Here is a 19,887-nt window from a genome sequence, read left to right on the forward strand (position 1 = left end):
GTCTTTTGTGCTATCGGTTGTTTGTAAAGTTATTCCACATGAGGAGCATCTCGGTACTAGGGATTCTGCGATCTGGGAGATGGGGCTGATGTAGGGAGGGGCCTGGGCGCTTGCCGGACGAGCGGAGGAAAAACACCGAAGCGACGGTAGACGTCTTACGGAGTACTGAAGACAGCGTAGAAATACCCGTCTTGTAAGCATGCCTATCTATGGATCAGTCCAACCACATACTAAAGTGAGTAGGTACCGATGGCGATGTGCACACGTGACCATAGTCACGTGCCTTCATCGAAGGATTAGGCTCCATATGCGGTTCGTGTTTGTGTCTGGGTTGGGAGGAAATATGTAGACGTGCATATAGCACATTGTAACTATGCAAAGATGTGCAGCCAGCGCACAATAGACAGGTCTGTAGTGAAGCGGCGCCTACACGCAAAGCCCTCTTTGGCACGGAAGTAGGAACCAGTAGGGATACCTGCAGTCGTAGCGTGAGCAAATGCAGCATCTGCGGTATAGACATTGTTGGGCCGGCAGTGGGTGCGTCACTAGATCATCCGACGTTTAGCGAGGCACATGACGCACACTTCCCCCATCGTACAGAATTCACAATAGGTGGGAAAATTTTTTGTCTAGAAGCAGCAAGCTGGAAACACCAGCAATAGAATAGGGTGCGAACTCGAAACAGGTGGATGACCTGTTTGTTAGGCAGGGAGTCGCGAGTGTAGGGGCAGATTTAAAAAAAGCACAAGCTAGAATCAAAATAAAAAAAAAAAAAAAAGACCTGATTATCAATAAAGAGGAAGCCCCCCGTAAGCTGCAAGCCAACCAAGACATACACGAACATACAGCAGCAAGGAATCACTAACAAGGAACCAACAGGAACAAGGGCAGCCATGTCCAAAGAGGAAAGGTAAGTGGAATGTTGAAAGCGGATGGTTGAGAACCCAAAAGAATATTCCTCCATGAGGCACGGGGAAATGCAACCAAAACAGAAAATAGAAGGTGAGGCGGTTTCAGCGGTGTCGGGTGCCACGATGGAAAAAGCCCACTTAACTGCAACAGCTCCATCTGGTCTGCTTAACTCGAGTCCCGGAATTAGCGCCTGACGTCAAGGTGAGCGCGTGAGCAAAAGGTGAATGCTGGCAAGACAGCTTGGCTAGTTTGACAAGCTTGATTGGCATTTCCCACCACGGGCACGGAAGGATGTTTCAGAAATGGTGTCTATTATATTGAGAAGCAGTATCGGCCACTGCATGAGAGAGCGGTGTATTTTTTATGCTGGGGATTCAGGTGCATTCTGGGATTGCTCAGTGCGGCAGCGTAAGTCAAGAAGTAAACCGGCGGAATACCAGGGTTTGTTGACCAGTGGGGAGGAAGCTTGCTGGCCATGGGGGAGGCCATGTGCATGTGCATGCAGCATGCCGCAGCGAGAGAGACTGATGGCAGTGAGAGCAGACGTCGCGACGGCATATAGAGCGAAGCACGCGTCAAATACAATGACGCAGTGCGCGCCGCACCCACAACAGCCCGCAGAGCAGAGCGCCGCAGGGCCACCTTCCGCACGCCGGTTTGGCCCTTGGCCCAGCTAAGCCATGGTTGAATCCCACGCACAAGTGCATCTATTCATGCGCGGCACGAGCCCGTGACAGCAACGCACACCCCCCGCTCGCCACAGTCTACTATATAAGGCGGCCTTGTTCCCACGATGTTGCCACCACATGGATTTTTTTTGTCTTAGCTCCAAAATCTCTAAGTCGTACGCTTCACCTCTTTTACTCGCCCCTTTTCTAATACGCCACAGGGCGCACCGGGCATCGCCGCTCGTCGCGCAAAAGGCTAAGTAGCACAGGCCAGGACCAAGACCAGGCATCGGTTGCGCCCAGGTTAGACTTTTCGGGCCGCACTAGGCGTCGTGCTATTTTGTGTTCCAAGGACCAGGCAGCTTTGTCCGCCAGGCAGGCGCCTGCAATTGCCCTGTGCAACGTCACACTACCGTGTAAAAAGCGGCAAGCCGGATTCTTTTAAGGCACCGTTTGACGACCAATGGAAGCTTCGGTAATGTCTGGGCGGCAGAGCCGGGGGTATGTGGGTTTTCTTTTTCTACATTTCACGACGTTTCCCCGGTGCTGACGGACTAGCTGTGGGATGGTGTTGTGTGCCAGTGGAAGGTCGGAAGTGGCACTGAAAAATGAAAAAAAAAATATCCAGAAAAAATTCATCGTGATTTTCCCACGATGAAATTCTCCCACTCGACTACGCTGCACCGGCGATCGTGTCCCACATTCTGCTGCTTGATAAAGATCATAAAGTGCTTCTTTTCTTGTCCCATACCGTTGGATCGTCCTCATCTGTTTCAACTTGTCTTCACGGGATTGGCCCGTTACCCGTGCAACCAACGCACGACGGCTATATATGCTCGCTCTCGCTCTCGTTGAGGTACTCCGGCTATATGGCGCGGAGTCCCGGGAGCAAGCAGTTCGACCCAATGTCAATAGCCTTTTTCCATTAAGGTTCTGACACTCCGGGCTCAAATTCAGCCGAGGCTGCTTGGCTGGTTTGGCGATATCCCCCGTCTCATCCTCTGGCATTGCGCCCGCGCCGCACAGTCCCACAGCTCAAGCCGCCATGTGTGCTGTGCAGGAGTGCATAGCAGCACCGCATGGCCCGATCAAACGTTGTGTTTTACATGGCTTGTTCAGGTGGATTTTCGCGGTCAACGAAAAAACCAAGTAGACTTTTTTTTTGCCAAACTTCTTATTGTCGTGTTATGATCAATTTTTTGTACGCGCATGTTGATCTGTCGGCCCGCCGCTGGCGGCTCAGAAGGTCCATCGACGACGTCCCACACTGCACACAGACCGTTACTCGCGCGTGGATGCATCGTTTAACGAGCACTTTCCACGCGCGGCGCCCTGTTTTAACTTGGTGCAGTGGAAACAAGCCGCCCAGGGCGGGCCAGATGGACCTTTCCGAAAGGGATGAAGTTTTGACGAACATTTGAATTTTTAAAAAAATTCTCGATTTTGTTGTTTTGAAGTACATCACTACACCATCACCGCCACATAGCCGCCACGTTCAGGGAAACCAGTGGGGCGTTCGCGTGCGCCGAATCCCGACAATACATGCCGCCTGCATGGCATGTTTGTGCGCCTTTTGTTCCTCACTGATATTCTTCCGCAGCGACATGCGTAAGAATATGTGCGTTGCCCATTATATCACTACGCATGAACCCTGGATCAAACACAAGTTATTGTCCGTTTGTATTGGACCCGTGGGCATTATAGAGGACCTAAAGTACACTCTACATTGTGATCACCTGAAAGTTTAATGGCAACAACTTTCCCCCGTATCTGCCGATCCCTTAAGCCTGCTTCCTCCATCGTACCTTTCCTCGGGCAGGTGAGACTGACGCAGGCTTCTATGCTCGCATGTCCAGCAGAGTCCGAATGTATGCCGGGCGCGCATGAGATGCTGCAGGCGGCTGCGACGCTAAAAGGGACAATTCTGCACGAATCTGTGGGCACTGTGACCTTATCACTTTGTGTGCAGTACCATGCGTTCGAAACGGCGCTGGTCTCGCGGGGCAAGCTATTTCTTTCTGCACTGCGTTCTAATGCATGCGTCCCGCGGATCACTGCGACGCTGGCTGCTGCAGCTGCACCCCCTCCATTACCATGCGCCGAATCACTTGCCTGCTACCTACTTAAGCCGGATTGTCCCTCCCAACCCGCTGGCAATTTCCTACGCACTTTCTAGAAAAACACACAGCCTTTGGTCGAGGATTTCCTGAATCAACTACTTCTTCTTTAGCTGTCCCCTGGCCAAAGTCCCACACACTCCTCCATACTCGCCAGCAAGCTATTGCTCCCAAGTGACAAATTTCCCACTTGTGCTGCTCGTCCAGCGTGTCAGAAAAATCCCAACTCTCGAAAGTATTCATTTCCCCATCAAACAACAGCCCATCCATATCCCCACACAGCGCCCGCTGAATACATCCTGATCCACCATGGCCAAACGCTCCGCAGCCGGCTCTCCGGCGACAAAGAGGCCCAAAATCGACGAATATCCAGAAAAAGCTGCTGACACATGGATCGCCATCGGCAACTGTGCCTCCACCATGGGCATTGTAGCAGCGGCCATACGGGCTTTTGAAAGCGCCCTTGTGCATGCCCCAGCGTCCGTGGACGCCTTGGTTGGCTGGAGCCACCTGCTCCGCATGAACGATATCAACACGAACGACACAGCCGGGTCCCAGGCGCTAATCCAGAGACTCAACAGCGTGGCCGAACTGCATCCCCAGGTGACCGCCCTGCCCCTGTTTTTCAGAGAACTCACGGAGTGCTACCTCTTGGTGGGACTCAATGAACAGGCTCACCAGGCCGTCCAGGAGGCCATCTCCAGAGCTCCCAACGATCCAGCCTTGCAGCTTCTTCTGGCCCAGACGCTTATTCGTGCTGGCGCCAGAGTACAGGCCGCCTCGGCCCTTAACCACTGCCTCCTGCTCTTGCCGCCGCTGTTGGCCGAGTTCTCCAAAGCAGACATTGAGACCGCCAGAAGCGCCCATGCCGAACTAGCAGCCATTGCCGCCGCCGACGGGAACATTGATCTCTCCATCACGGAGCTCACAGCCACCCTCCTGCTCCCGCCTCCTCCTTTGGCCCGCCAGAACGAGCACATTGCCTTGTGGTGCGCCTTTGCTACCGCCAAAGAGCGTGCTAACAAGATTCCAGAGGCTCTCGAGGCTTGTGAACGTGCCGAGACCGCCGTCGGCGCCCTGCCTCGTATTCTCATCACCCACGCCTACCTCCTTCTTTTGGACGAGGACACTGAAAAGGCCCAGCGTGCCGTTGCGCTTCTTTCTCGCGTTGTGGACCTGGAAGAACGCAAGGAGGACGACGAAGGTGACTTTTTGCCATGGTACCTCCTCGGTAAGGCCCACACGGTGCTTGACGCTCCAAGAGCCGCCTACGACTGCTACCAAGTGGCACTTCGCCGTGCATCCAGTCTGCCTATCACCTGGCTTGCAGTTGGAAAGTTGTACCTCGAACTCAAGCAGCTTCCAGACGCTCTTGCTGCCTACTCGCAGGCTCTTCGACTCCAACTCAATGAAAACCTGCCCGGCACAGCCGCCGCCTGGGAAGGTCTCAGTTGCGTCTACGAGCGCTGTGACGACCAACTCGGCGACGCTGCAGACGCTAGCTCCCGTGCTGCCATGTGCTTCCGTGCTATAGGCGACACTGACAACGCAGCTCGTTTCGACGAGCGTTCTAAGAAGCTTCAGGCTGCCGCTCTGAGGAAACTGCCTGTCCCACCTTTGGCGCAGCCAGTTGGTGTGCCCAACTTCTTCCTCCGGGACCTCGTCACCTTGCTTCCTTCTGAGCGTATTGCGTTCGTTCAGGGCCACGACAAGGCTCCTTCGCCTGGCCGTGCTCTGCACATCGAGCCCCAGCAACAAAGACCTCCTCCATCTGCTCAGGGAAGCCCTCCAGGACCTCCTCCAGCAGTCACGGCACCAGCATACTCCCACTCACCCAACCCGCCAGGACAGCACCCCCACGAATACAGCATGTACCCTGTTCCCTTCAAACCAATCGGCAAGCTGCCCGAGTCCATTGCCCACCTCCCACCTCCACAACTGCGGGCTTGGCTGCCCCAGGACCACATGCCCCAGCCTCAGATGTTCCAGGGTCCTCCACCACACTTTGCCCAGCCTCCAAACGGTATCATGACGCCTCCTCCCAACAGCCAGCCTCCAGGACCCGCCAGAAGTCCCGTGAACCATCCGCAGATGATTCCCAACGGCTACCCGGTGCAAGGTCCTCCAGGCTACGTTTATGGCCAGTACATGCCTGTTCACCAAGGTGTGTGGAACCGTTAACCGGCTTGGCCCAGGGGCTTCCTGAATATCGAACTGGTTTGGAGTTCAGGCACCGTGGTCATTGAATCATTCATTTTAAGGCACTATGCTTTGGGCATGGTTTTATTGCATTTGCTGGTTTTCGCCACATCCATCAACAATCGAGGGCCCTGCCCCAACGTGTTAAAAAGAGAGGAAAAGTTTATCTGTCCCTAGGGACATTGTATGAACGACATTGCACTATTTCAGTTCTATTTATTACCGTGAGGGTATCACTCACTGCCCTGTGGTCCCAACATCACCGGGACTTGACATCACATTGCACTGCAGCTGGCTTCCATAAGCCCTGCTCCCGGCTTTGCATTTACGGCTTGACTTGATCACTATTTTTGATGTATTATAGAGGATGAAATTATGCACGCTACCACAAGTGTAGAAGCTGTTTCCAGCTTGCCCCGTAGATTCCGGGAACAATGCCGGTCTTATTTTCAGTATTACCAACCGTGTAGCCCAAGGCCTCAATGTACTTTGTGGCTCTGCCTCCTTCAATTACGACGCCGGTGTCTGCCTCTATTATAGGCAAGACGTCGCCTGAACTATCGCCAACGTAAATGACCGACAGACCATGTTTTTCCTTGATTTTGCGTAACTCCACAATCTTATCGCAGCCAGTACGAATATCCATATCACTTCCAAAGTGGCCCGTGGAAACGTTTCCATGAAACTCAAGCTCATTCGCTAGAACAGTGATGCCCGTCACGCCTGCCCGTTGCAAGGCCGCTTCGATAAGTGTTCGACTCCAGTTGACGCTCAATATATACATGGGAGACTCGTTCTGGATCTTTTTCACAAACTCAACGAACCCTGGCTGGATCTCAACGGCATTAGCAGACTCGGCAAAGTCAGCTCTCGTCACACCCTTGAACACACCGTCTCTTTCGATCGCCGATATCAGCGCCATCTCCACCTCCTTGAGCCCCCGCTGGAACTCAGTCTCCTGTTCAAGATTATTTCTCTCCAGCCACTTGGCCAGATACATGTTGTAAGCGTCCATGTAGATTTTCGTGTAATGTGAAAAATCGGTTAGGCCGGACTTGCAGCGGTACGCTGTCTGGGCCACCAAAGCCGTGGTGTCTCTTTTGGTGATGGTTTCGTCCCAATCCATCACTACAACACGTGCGGTACGAGCCGCCTGGGCCATTCTTTTTCGAAGTATAGTGGGTGGTTGGTTTCGTGAAACCGTTGCAGACACCGCTCAAGAGAGTGTTTTTCTGCAGGCGTAAGAGACATGCAAGGCTGAGGGTGCATGTTGCAGCTGTCACCTGCTGGGATCAGCCGGACAAGTGATTTGATGCTTTTTTTTTTCCATGGAATGTGGAATACGGGGAAAGTTTGGGAGCTCCTTTTTGCTTTCCAGGATAGCTTATTCAGGAGGCTTACCAAAGTTACTCAAAAGCTCTTCGTGCGCCTCCCAGATCCCGCTTAGCTCCACCAAGGTCATGGAAGCCAAGCCCTACCCATAAACAAAGCAAACTTTATTTCCAAGCTCCATTGAGCTAGGTGGCTGGCGCGGTCATGGTTTGTGGCTCGTGCACCATTGTGCCCTGGGAGTTTGTATAGTAGTTTTGTATAGTAGTTCATATAAGTATCCTTGCTCACGCTAGCCGAACCTCAACATGTCAAACCACAAAGAACTTGGAGAGCTTGGAGACTTGGACAAGGCGAAGAACCTTGCTAAAAAGGAGCAGGTGCAAGAGACGCTTCTGAGCGTCGCCCCTGGTAACCAGAAGGTGGAAGGTAAGACCGAGGGCCAATTGGGCAAGAGTGAGCACGCCAAAACCGAAGGTCAGCTTGGAAAGACCGAAGGCAAGACCGAGGGTCAACTAGGCAAAACTGAAGGACAGTTGGGCAAAACTGAAGGACAGTTGGGCAAGTCCGAGGGCCAATTGGGTAAGGTTGTTGGTCAGGCTGGTAAAACAGAGGGTCAGCTCAGAAAAGACCATCTCAAGACCGAAGGCGACCTTGGTAAGACTGAAGGCCAGCTTGGTAAGACTGAAGGCCAGCTTGGTAAGACTGAAGGCGACACCGGCAAGCGTCAGTAGCCCACCGAGTCTTCTAGAAACTTGATATCGGTGTATTTCCAGATTAGGTAGTCGAGGCTAGTTTTCCTTCATATGATAATGACCCCAGACTCTGGGCTATAAAAGCTTATTTGTGTGACCGTAGAATCTCCAACAACATGCCCCTGAACACCGAAAAGAAAGAGTTTGGACCCGAGGACGTGCCCTCCCAGGAGGACACCCAAAAGCTCCAGGAGTCGATCCGTGGGATCTTGAACCCTGATGGCAAAAACGATACCATGGACGGTTACATCAACAACACCTTCAGCTACGTTCAAGATATGTTGAACAAGGTGGCAAACGCTCAGGACAAGGACGCTGCTTCCAAGGAGATTGCTGACGACATTGTGCTGAAGTTCAAGGGCTGGGCTGATGGCCAGAAGCAGGACAGAGAAGATCGCCAGAACGCCAGGCTAGAGGCTCAGGGTAAGGAGGCTCAGGGTAAAGATGACCAGGGTCAGGATGACCAGGGCATTTCCGAAAAGGATGCTTAACTTCGTTGTGTGTGTTCTGCTTCAATGCTTATGGCTTATCAATCTTATCAGTGAACACTCCCCTGGGTAACTAACCATCGTTTATAGTAATCCGAAAAAATGACACAACCTTAGCGCTAAACACTTCCGCTAGCGGCACCATGGCGATCTCTCAGATCTGAAAGTTGCCCGCTGATCAGAGTCAAGTGGTGGCTCGGCTATAAGTATCGATATCAATTCCGCGACGATTCCGCTACCACCATGCTTCTTTCCAACCTTTTGCTAGGTGCTCTGTGTGTATTGGCCTGGAATCCTTTGGACTACTGGCCTCAGGATCCCCTTCATCTTAAACTGGCTTCTAAATGGGACAGTGAAGATGCGTTTTCAAAGTTGGAGGACTACGTTGTCGAGGAGAAGTACTCTCTTCTCAAGTTGCACCGTTCCTTGATGGAAATCGAGTCAATTACCGGCAATGAATACGCCGTGGCTAACTACTTGACAAAGTACTTGAAAAACAGCGGTTTGACCGTCGAGACCCAGCACGTCGAGGACAAAAGATACAACATCTACGCTTACTATGGTGAGCAGAGAAACACCAGCACGGTGATTTCCTCCCACATTGATGTGGTCCCTCCTCATATTGGTTATTCTGTTGATGGCACCAAAATCAGGGGCAGAGGTGCCTGTGACGATAAGGGTCCCTTGGCCGCTCAGGTTATCGCCTTTTTGGATTTGCTTCACGAGGGAAAGATCAAGGAAGGTGACGCGTCGCTTCTTTTTGTTGTCGGAGAGGAGAATTCCGGTATTGGCATGAGAACTGCCAGTGAAGGTCTTGGTGTTTCGTGGGACTATGCCATTTTCGGCGAACCCACCGAGAACAAGCTCGGTGTGGGTCACAAGGGTATTTTCGCTTTTGACGTGGAAGTCATCGGTAGAGCTTCCCACTCGGGCTACCCAGAGTTGGGAATTTCCGCCACTGATATCTTGGTGCCTATTCTCCACAAGATCCAGAACTTGGACCTCCCCAAGTCGGATCTTTTGGGTCCTTCCACCGTCAACATCGGTAAGATTGAAGCTGGTGTTGCTGCTAATGTCGTGCCTGCTTACGGCAAGGCCACAATTGCCATCAGAGTGGCTTCTGATCTCGATGAAGTCGTCAGATTGGTTCACACTGTCGTGGACGATGTGGAGCACGTTGTTCCCGTGAAGGGAAGAACCACCGAGCCTCAATACCTTGACTACGAGGTGCCAGGTTTCGAATCCATCATCCTTGCTTACAACACCGATGTGCCTAACCTCATGTTGCCTTTGAAGAAGCGCTTCTTGTACGGACCAGGTACGATCCACGTTGCTCACAGTGAGGATGAGCACGTCGAGAACAAGGACCTTTTGGACTCCGTGGTTGGCTACAAGGGCCTCGTGGAGCATATTTTGACGCTCTAAAAATGTTCACAATTTCTATATCCACCATGAGTATACGTATTCACAGCAGACTCAAACTCATGTGAGATTCAATATAGCGTCACGCCGTAGCGACATCTCATTGAACGAGATGCCACTGGGTCGCCTACCTAAGTAGAGCCCTGCGTTCGCAATTAAAGTATAGTTTCTACAACATTTTTGAAGAAGAAAAGTGTATTGGTGAGGAAATTTCCCGCGATGCACTTCAAAAGTACTTGGGTCCAGGCAGGGTAACCCCCAACCAAAAAAACTTGATACAAAGCAGGGTTGGTGAAATTGCCTGATGTAAGAAAGTAAATAATTTCATCTCTAAATTGATATATAATCGCTAGGCACCGTTAGACTCGATCCATCTCTGGATGCCACACCTGTGCACCACAGGATAACAATAAGGAGATGAGATCTGCTATCGCTCTGTATTCTTCAATGATGGCTACAGTTCCAGCATGGAAGAAGATCGGGCTTAAGCTCGATGAAAGCCGTGATAACGCATCGTTTTCCGGTGTGGTGCACTTAGACAGCGCAAATGTGAATAACAAACTTGCAAAGAAGCTTAATAAGAAGAGATCAAGAGAGGAAGACAAGACGAAAGGCACTAAAGAGAAAAAGCCACCAAAGAGAGTTAAGCTTCCGAAGTCAGAGAGAAAGCCCCCACCAGAGAAGGATCAACTTGCATACTTGCGTCAATACGCTACTGACAGAGAGAACTGGAAGTTCAGTAAGCAGAAGCAAAACTGGATCTTGAAGAACTTGAGCGAGATTCCCCACGAATACGAAGCAAACCTCATTTCCTATATCGAAGGCATTCAGGGCGGTGCTCGTGATAGACTCATTGAGCAGTTGACCGATGTTGCAAATCAGTGGAATGAAGTGTGTAAGGCGATTGAAGAGAAGGTGAACGCTGAGTTGTACGGTAATGGAGAAGATGAGGAGAAGAAGGAGTCAGAAGAGAAAAAGGAAGAGGAAAAGACTCCCCAGGTTACTCGTGAGACAGCTATCAGAACCAAGAAGCTACTTCGCGCCCTCACAGATGAACCGGTTGAGTTCCTTGGTTTAGATGAAGAAGCCACAAACACAGAGGCCCAAGACAGCGAGCCTGTTCAGTCTAATCTGCTGAGTGTACCTGTTGATTCCGAAGCTGAGCCCAAGCAGAAGCCATCTAATGACTCGAAGGAGAACAAGGAGGAGAAGCAGCTACTGAAGAACACTGATGGTTCTGAAGAGAACGATCCTGAAGAGACGTCATCCACCAACTCAAGTGCTGAGCCTGAGGACAACTTGATTATTGAGCGTGTCGAGGTCAGAGACTACTTTGAGGATTCCGATTCGGATTCTGAGAAGAAGAAGCGCAAGGACCGTTCGAAACATAAACCCAAAACTGCGAGGGAGAGAAGAAAACTGAAGAGCTTGGACAAGAAGCCTTAAGGTTTTGTTCCCTATGATCATGCGATCTTGTTGAAAGTCGCTCTAAACAACCATTTTGCAGCCATTTTGGTGGCCAGGCCCCCTTCGGCAACCACATCTGAGCGATGTTAGATAACTCACTCATACAACACGGAAACATAATTTACGGATTTTAGAAATGCATAATTCCCTAACTTTCTAGCCTGTACCACTACGTCTGTTTGTTACAGACCTCAGTCTGATGAAACGATGCACTAGTAGCACCCGTACACCAGGGCAAGTATCGCACTAGTAGTACAATATGCATAGTTGCAACTGCAACAGTAGAGGTACAAAATCACAACAATCTAACCACTTCCAATGTCAACCTTCAATATAAGGCAATTGGAAGATAGTGCACGTGACGTGGATCCGGATCTTCGTTACATGGCGCTCGAAGACTTCGCCAAACATCTAAACAATCCCAAAGTTCAGGCCAGAAATGTCTCCAGTTTCATCCCACTCCTTATAACTTTGCTCAATGACAGTGCCACTGAGGTTCAGAATCAAGCAGTCAAATCATTCGCTCCTTTGGTTCGTCATATTGATGACCAGGAAGTCTTATCAGTGGTAAACATGTTGTATGACGCTGTATTGAAGAGCTCCAACACCTCCAAGTTCTCCACTTCTGTTCCGAATTTGGCATTGCGCTCGATCTTCAACAACTCAGGATCTAGATTTGGGAAAGCATTAGCAAGGAATGTGATTGACTCGTTATTTCCTCGTCTTTTCGCCACAGATACCCCTGTCACTATTGATAGTATCGAGATTATCATTGACTTGATCAAAGCATTGGGTGGAAACTTATCCGCAAATGAGCTTTCAGGCATGATTTTATCTTTGGTTCGCTTCGCCTATTCAGAATCTGGCATCATTAGTAAAAGAGCGATTGTGGCGGTTGATTATGCGTTGGACCATGTCCATCTGGTCACACAAGAGCAAACTGTGAGACAGCTACAATTCTTCGACAAGGTTGTGAACGACATTCACCTCACCTACACAGCTACTAATAAAGGTGTGACTGCAAAGAACACCCAGTTCACCTTGCTCCAAGTTGTGCTTGCGAAGGCTAACAAAGCCAAGCGTGATGTATTCTCAGAAGTCTCAGCTCTGATCATCTTTTCTGAGATTAGCACCAGTTTGAAGCTTGACTCGCTTGCCAGATCCCTCAATGCGGAAGACTTGGATGTCGATGTCTTGGTTCTGGAGAACCTGGTTCGTGAAGATGCACTCATCACTCTCTCCAGCCTCATCAATTGCATTACCTATGAGACTTTCCTTCACGCCTACGCCCATCCTGTCGTGGAGATTGTCAAAGCGTTTATCGCATATGACCCACTTAGATATGATAATTCTGACGACGATATCGAGGATGATGAATCTGAGATTGACTTTTCTGATGATGAGGAGTCGATCGAGGTTGAAACCGCTGAGGATAATGATGGTTTGGCATCCAAGCTTAGACTTCAAACCATAGTGTTGATAAAGCAGATGACGCAAGCTTATCCGGGAATTCTCGGCATCATCTATGGCGAAAATTTGGTGGAACCTCTCATTGTGGCCATCGGCGACAAGAATGATACGGTGTCTAACGAGGCCATTTTTGCCACCATTACCGTCTTGAAAGCCACTCACGCCGCTGCAACTGTCAGATCACGTCCTAATTCTGACATAAGCATGATGACTGAGAGCGGAAACTCAGGAACCCCCTCATCGCAAATGACAACAAGATTACCTCCACTTCTTGAGGACTACGTCTTTAATTGTCTCTTGACGACCAAAAATATCGCAAGAGTCTCGACCTCTAATGCATTGATTGAGTCAATGGTTCGGGTCCTTGCAGTTTTCTTGTCCCCATCATTCTTGGAGAATTTGTCGAATAAATTCGAGGAATTCAAGTTAACCCTCAAGACAAATCCTGATTTGATTAAGCTATACAAAGTTATTCTCAAGACCTACACGATCGAGGATATACCCCCAAGCTTCTTAGATTCATCTTTGATGATCTCGTTGGTTCACTCACGGACAGCAAGACTTACTACAGCTTTATTTCCGATATCCTAACAGTCTGCAACGTGTTCTACCCAAAGGTGGCCGGCAATCAGGAATATGTCGCCTTAGTCAACAATACCTTGTTTACTCCAATTGCGGAGAAGATCAATGTCAAGCAATACTCAAGTGATGTGAGACAACACTCATTAAATTCGCTCACAGAGCTTATCGTGAACTTGGATGTGTCGGAAAACAATCTCTCCCATGCCATTGATATCTACAAAGAAAGCATGAACTACGAGGTCACAGTTAATTTTACCATTGAGAACCTCATCACTATATGTCAAAGGAGACCTCAGGTGTTCGACAATCGTGATTTATGCAACCTAGTTGTTGCCAAGCTTAACTCGTACCTCTCATCCAGCGATTCGAGTTTGTATGTCAACTCATTAATTCTACTTGATGCCATCTTCGTCAACACGCTTTTTAAGGGCGAAAAAGGAGACTTGCAAACTTTGACCCAAAACGTTTTTCATTTGTTACTGGAGACCAATGATCCCAACCTCATCAATAGGGCAATCTGCATTCTTGGTCATGCCCTCAACTACATTCCCGCTGATGGTGACTTTTTCAAGAAGCTCATCAATCAGGTCATTAATATCAAGTGGATTGATGAGGACGACGTCGAGTTGCTGTCTCTCGAGTACTTGATAAACCAGGTCACTAAGAAGTCATCGCTTTCAGGTCAAGAGTTATATGATATTGGGTTGCAGAACCTCGTTTTGAGAAACTTTTTGAGTGCTAAAGTGTTGGCGATCATCACACTTGACTGTGACCTCAATGACAGAGTCTCGACCGAACTCGACTCGTTCTCTGACAAGACGGTTTCCTCGTCTTCATTTGACAAGATTGTGTTCGATATTCAATACTTGGGATGCATTGGTGAAGCAGTAGCCTTGACCGGGGTGACGTTTGATGACTTCTTTTCGCTTATGATTTCTGACAACAACGACATTCTTTGTCTCGCTGCGGCGAGAGCTGTTGGCTTGTGCATCAAAAGAGATGTTGAAACATACTTGCCAGTACTTTTAAAGTATTACCACTCATCAAGCCAGAATTCAGAACAAAAGGGCAGCTTGGTTTTAGTGGCTATCAAGCAATTGATGAAGGGCAACATGAGTCACGAAAAACAGAATTTGTTGTCCCACATCTGGCACAGTTTATTTGACGTCATTAGCTCAAAGGGGGAAGCCTTACCCATAAAGATGTCTCGGAATTAAAGTTGGCAGGTGAGGTTTTGGCCAAGATATGCGAGTTCACTAAACTGGACGAATACCAGAATAAGCTATTTGACGTGTTGGAGAGTGGAGCTCTCGAGAATAGTCAGATCGAGCATGCCATCTACACTGTGGTGGTCATCACAAAACAATTGATCAATGACTCGGAATCGCAGGATTTGAACGTGCAGCTAGTGGAGGAGATTTTGCGGTACCTCTCGAAACCTAACTTAGAACTCAAGCAGGCCATTGTTAGCACGCTCTTGACTGGCATACACAACAAGTCGCTCTTAATCCCGGATTTCCTCAACAACATCATTCTACCAAGCATTTACGAAGAATTGGATGCAAAAGAAGAATTCAAAAAGGTCATCCCAATGGGTCCTTACAAGTATGTTGTGGATGAGGGGCTCGAGGTGAGAAAGCTATGTTACGAGCTCATTAATGCCATTATCAATATTGACAATGAGCGCTTGATGGACAAGGAAGGAGGCGTGAATCAGACGAAAATGTTTGAGGTTTTGCTGGTCAAGGGTCTCAATGACACTGAGAACAGCATCGTGATCATGGCGATCCAAAACCTCCTACAGATTGTTTCAAATGACGAGAACGTCTTGCATGCGATTACCAACCAGCAAGAGATGATTTCCGCTTTGACCAAGGTGATCAACAAAAAATTGCGGAGTAAAGCGAGCACGCAAGAGGCTGAAAGTCAGGAAGAGTCATTGAGGATGGCGATCAAACTTCTGAAAGTGATCAATAACGTGCTTATACACAGCAACAGTACGAGTGGTGAATGGAGCAGTTATTTCCATGAGTTGAGGAACAAGCATCATCTTTTGTTTAATGCGGTGGAGGTGTAAGGTCGGTCGCAGTGCGGGCCGGTGGTCGCCGGAGTATACACTCCATAGTGACGGTTTGCATTTGCTTTTTTGCAACCTAAACAGTGTCGGTCGTGCCGTCGTGCATACAGGCGCGGTGATAGTCTGTGAGTGAGAGGGGAAGTCATTGCGCAGAAGCAGTGTTTTGTGGAGATCACCACAACATGTATAAATAGGCGGCATCGCCGCTTGAATGTGGCGACTCCAAAGAAAAGAAAAAGAAGCACACATTTCCTTCTCCATAAACCGTTTACACGTTTGCATTGCACCATGAACTCCACAATGAGCTTCATCAGCACATCCCCCTCCTATGTGACGAGCTTACCCAGAGATTGTGGGCGTTTGTAGTGGCATTATTTGTTACTGCCATAGAGCGGATCTGGCTGGTGCTAGATCTGGGGCTCTACTTTGTTATGAACGGGATTCTCATGGCGTTGCTGTTTGCCGACGCCTTGTTGGATTTCTCTGATCGGGCAGTACGCAACTACGAGCTCGCCAAAAAAGTCTTCAAGTTGTCAATGTACAACAGCATCAACTGATATTACGGACACGTGAATTTACGGACACCGCCAGCAGCAGCAGGTCTGCCACCACCGACAACTATTAGCATCATCTTTAGAAACATAGTAATTTGGAAATAGACAAAAATTTCGATACCATACCTCAACACGTGACCCTCCACAGTCTGCGCTGCTACAAGGCGCACCGACTCCGACGCATCAGGTGCGTCAATACGGCCTTCCCCGCATTATTGGGGTTGCTGGAAAAGCACTATTGCCGACCTGGCATGCCATCACGGTACCTTCACGCCTGGATCTGGGCGGGCCTTTGGGCTAGAAAGAGCTTTTGTTGTTCCCGATTTGGTAATTTACACGAGCAAACGAAGAAAAACACAGATCAGATGCTCATCTGCGTCTGCATGGAAGCCTTGCCATGACGGCACCGCTACCCCCGTGCAGGTCAACAAAGCATTGACACCGTCTGAAGAGTCACCGATCATCCTCATTTGTCATGACAGTAGCTCACCAGCCAGCGCAACATTCCCGAGTTAATTAGGGAAGATTTGCCCCAAAGCGTTCTGCCAAACCGATGACCCTGACTATGACGTAGACAACCTTGCCATGCCGTGTAAGCCTGGGCATTGAGAACACCACCTGATGCACTCCCCGCTGTTTCAAACCATCAGTTCGCGGTGGGGAAGGCCTAGCAACGGCAGCCACAAAGAGTAAAAAATCATGTAGCAGTAGCAAGAGGAACGAATTTCACTTTGCAAAATCAGGGCTTTCTTCCCCCCTTCGTAGCGTGTTTTGAAGAATGAGACCGTGTGGAATCTCCGTTTGCAGCCGGGCGAATCTCACCATGCAAGGGAACTCTCCAAAGCCTCTGCAGGCTTAGGTTGAGAATTCTGGGGTTGTGGCACAGCACGAGCCGTTGTCAGGTGGGAACGGTGCAGACTTGACAAAATACGAGGAGGGGAGGAGATTTGGTTTGAAAGCAATCTTCGAATGAGTCAAAAAGTTGCTCTTCATTTGTGTATTGGACAAGTCAGCCGTGCCTTTTTCTTCTGCCATTGTGGACCTTTTTTTTTCCGCTGCTGCCAGTGAAAGTTACTTATTTCAGAGCAATGGGCATGCGGTGCAGGTGGATCGGCTTATGAGACCTGGCTGGTGAATGTCGGCATCAACTGTGCCGATGGGAGTTGGATGAAATGAGTAGTGTGAAAAGGAGATGCATTTTAACGCCGAGAACTACAATGGGAGCAACAGTTGATATTAATTTGTTGGTCTAGAATTTGGGGTTTGGCTGGAAAATGGCATTGTAGTTTGAGTGTACCACCACCCACTTGGAACAAGGCGTGGGTGGATGTCCTTGTTTTGCTCAAGAACCCTTCAATTGAATGACTACTGTTGCTGGCTGTGAAATCCCCTTTCTTTTACTTTTTCACTTATTGATCGCCCACCGCTTGTTACCTCCTCCCTGTTCCCTAATGCAAGCTGCACTTACCATGCTGTGAAGTCAGTATCATCATCTAACGTCTCCACACATCTACAACGGTCAACCTATTTGTCTGTATTTATAAATAATGCATCTGGATCTATGACGAGAGCTCGGCTCTGACCCAGCCTTCAAGGCCACCCTTCACAATGATATCTTGCAAATTGGTGCCTAGTTCACCGACCTTCTGCTCAAGCACAACGTTCCCGTTGGAATCAGTCACGGTCACAAAGGCCTTGGTAACGTCCCACTTCAAGAACCAGCCAGTACGGATGGTCAATTCAGTGGCGCCCTCGTACCTCTCTCTCAACTTGTTGATCAAAGCTGGAATTTCGAGCGTCAACAAAGCATTGTTGATGGAGTTTCTGGAGAAAATGTTACCAAACGAGCCAGCAACAACCATCTTCATGCCTCTGGCCAAAATGGCAGTAGCAGCCTGCTCTCTAGACGAACCGGTACCGAAGTTGTAGCCTGAAATGATGATATCGCTGGAGGTGGTCTTGCTCTTGAACTCAGGGTCATAGTTCTCCATGCAAACCTCGGCCATCATCTCCTTGCTGATGTCGTCCTGGTAGGTGTACTTACCAGGGTAGATACCGTCAGTGTTGATGTTGTCAGCGTCACACAAGATCAACTCACCTTCGATAGCCTTAGGGAAACCGTCCAAGACTTCGACAGCAGCGCTAGCATCAGCAGCATCAGCAGTGGCTTCAGTGATTGTCAACGACTTGAGCACCTTGGATGCGTTTTCCACAGGCTTACCGTCCAACTCTTCGGGACCACCGATTCTACCAAGAACAGCAGAAGCGGCGACAACCTCAGGGGAGGCCAAGTAGGCCAATGCGTCCTTGGAGCCCATACGGCCCTTAAAGTTTCTGTTGGTGGCAGAAATACCCACTTCACCATCCTTCAACAAACCAGTACCAAGTCCAATACAAGGACCACAGCCGGCTGGAAGTGGCTTGGCGCCAGCCTCAATGATGTCACTCCAAGCACCAATAGCCTCAGCATCCTTCTGGACATTGGAAGAAGCAGCAGCAACGTAGAATTCAACACCATCGGCAACCTTCTTACCTCTAATAATGTCAGCAGCGGCCTTGATGTCACTCAAACGAGAGTTGGTACAGGAAACCAAGTAAGCCTTGTTGATAGGAATGTTCTGTGAAGCCAAGTCGTGAAGGGAGTTGGACACCTTCACACTGTTAGGGCCCGAAATGTATGGAGAAAGCGAGGATAAGTCAACGACCAAGTGCTTAGCGTAAACAGCATCGGAGTCAGAAGCATCCTTGTTTTGTTCAAGAGCAGCGATGGTCTCCTCGTTCACACGGGGTGAGGCTGGGGCAACTTGTTGATTCTGTCCTTGTAAAAGTTCACCAAAGTATCATCCACAGGAAACAAACCGGAAAGAGCACCCCATTCGGTGGTCATGTTGGCAATGGTCAATCTGTAGTCCACAGGCAATTTGGCACAGCCATCGCCCACAAACTCAATAGCATGGTTCAAGACTTCATCATTGTTGAACAAACCACAAAGAGCGACAATAACGTCCTTACCGGTAACACCTTTAGGCAACTCCCCGACAAGCTCAACCTTAGCCACAGGAGGAACCTGCCACCATGTCATGCCAGTTGCCCAAATAGAAGCAGCATCGGTTCTCACAATAGGCGTACCCAAAGAACCCACACCACCGTAAGTGTTGGAGTGAGAATCCGAAGCGACACACAAATTCAAAGGAAAAGCATATCCCTCCTCAATCATGATCTGGTGACCAATACCTCTGCCTGCTGGGTAGAAGTCTATGCCCTGCTCCTTGGCAAACTTCTCGATGTTGGTGTACTTCTCCAAGTTCTTGTCTGACTTATTCTGAACATCGTGATCCAAAGTGCACACGATCTGGCGGTTATCCTTAACCTTGGTAGCACCAAGACCCATGAACTTGGTGGCGACAGGCCACGAATTGTCGTGAGACATGCAATGGGCAGGCTTGATAGAAACATAGTCACCGCTGAAGACCTTCTTGCCCTGAGGAAGTCCAACCGCATATCTCTGTACTATCTTTTCCGTCAAATTCTGGCCTCTCGATAGGCTACTCGACGAGGCAAATGAGCGGACGGTGCATATTATTGTGTTTCTCATCCTCTTTATATATTATGGTTCGACGATGAGAAGATTGAAAAGTTTTGATGCTTCTGAAAAACGAATCTGGAGAAATGCAGTAACGTCAATTCTCCTGCACGCATGCGGCCTGATAATGTGAGGTGAAGGTGCGATTATGACTCAGAGAAATAATGCCGCGTTCTATTGGTGTGCACTAGTTAAGAGGCTCTTGAGTGAACCAGCTGCAACGAAATAATCTTGAGAAGATGTAGTTGTAATGTGGGGAAGTTT

General features: G+C 49.2%; 8 protein-coding genes across 8 annotated transcripts; 6 read left to right on the forward strand and 2 right to left on the reverse strand. All coding sequences in view use genetic code 12, as the record gives it.

The window, feature by feature from the left end:
- Positions 1-4,006: 4,006 nt before the first annotated feature.
- TCC1 (Tcc1p) lies at positions 4,007-5,878 on the forward strand (the record flags this gene model as incomplete). The annotated part of the gene is made up of 1 exon (XM_025478779.1): positions 4,007-5,878. One exon carries the CDS (start codon positions 4,007-4,009, stop codon positions 5,876-5,878), a length of 1,872 nt encoding a protein of 623 aa, XP_025338252.1.
- Positions 5,879-6,278: 400 nt separating this feature from the next.
- Positions 6,279-7,022, reverse strand: CXQ87_000197 (uncharacterized protein; the record flags this gene model as incomplete). Its single annotated transcript, XM_025478780.1, has 1 exon — positions 6,279-7,022. One exon carries the CDS (start codon positions 7,020-7,022, stop codon positions 6,279-6,281), a length of 744 nt encoding a protein of 247 aa, XP_025338253.1.
- Positions 7,023-7,533: 511 nt separating this feature from the next.
- On the forward strand, positions 7,534-7,959 carry CXQ87_000198 (uncharacterized protein; the record flags this gene model as incomplete). The annotated part of the gene is made up of 1 exon (XM_025478781.1): positions 7,534-7,959. The coding sequence occupies one exon, from the start codon at positions 7,534-7,536 to the stop codon at positions 7,957-7,959; it is 426 nt and encodes a 141-aa protein (XP_025338254.1).
- A 137-nt stretch (positions 7,960-8,096) lies between these two features.
- CXQ87_000199 (uncharacterized protein) lies at positions 8,097-8,471 on the forward strand (the record flags this gene model as incomplete). The annotated part of the gene is made up of 1 exon (XM_025478782.1): positions 8,097-8,471. One exon carries the CDS (start codon positions 8,097-8,099, stop codon positions 8,469-8,471), a length of 375 nt encoding a protein of 124 aa, XP_025338255.1.
- A 240-nt stretch (positions 8,472-8,711) lies between these two features.
- CXQ87_000200 (M20 family metallopeptidase) lies at positions 8,712-9,893 on the forward strand (the record flags this gene model as incomplete). The annotated part of the gene is made up of 1 exon (XM_025478783.1): positions 8,712-9,893. One exon carries the CDS (start codon positions 8,712-8,714, stop codon positions 9,891-9,893), a length of 1,182 nt encoding a protein of 393 aa, XP_025338256.1.
- A 447-nt stretch (positions 9,894-10,340) lies between these two features.
- Positions 10,341-11,336, forward strand: CXQ87_000201 (uncharacterized protein; the record flags this gene model as incomplete). Its single annotated transcript, XM_025478784.1, has 1 exon — positions 10,341-11,336. One exon carries the CDS (start codon positions 10,341-10,343, stop codon positions 11,334-11,336), a length of 996 nt encoding a protein of 331 aa, XP_025338257.1.
- Positions 11,337-11,675: 339 nt separating this feature from the next.
- TIP120 (Tip120p) lies at positions 11,676-16,043 on the forward strand (the record flags this gene model as incomplete). The annotated part of the gene is made up of 4 exons (XM_025478785.1): positions 11,676-13,367; positions 13,388-14,564; positions 14,612-15,480; positions 15,792-16,043. 4 exons carry the CDS (start codon positions 11,676-11,678, stop codon positions 16,041-16,043), a joined length of 3,990 nt encoding a protein of 1,329 aa, XP_025338258.1.
- Positions 16,044-17,599: 1,556 nt separating this feature from the next.
- On the reverse strand, positions 17,600-19,635 carry LYS4 (homoaconitate hydratase; the record flags this gene model as incomplete). Its single annotated transcript, XM_025478786.1, has 2 exons — positions 17,600-18,784; positions 18,826-19,635. 2 exons carry the CDS (start codon positions 19,633-19,635, stop codon positions 17,600-17,602), a joined length of 1,995 nt encoding a protein of 664 aa, XP_025338259.1.
- Positions 19,636-19,887: the final 252 nt, after the last annotated feature.

Source organism: Candidozyma duobushaemuli, assembly GCF_002926085.2.
Source record: "Candidozyma duobushaemuli strain B09383 chromosome Unknown A_B09383, whole genome shotgun sequence".
NCBI lineage: Eukaryota > Fungi > Ascomycota > Pichiomycetes > Serinales > Metschnikowiaceae > Candidozyma > Candidozyma duobushaemuli.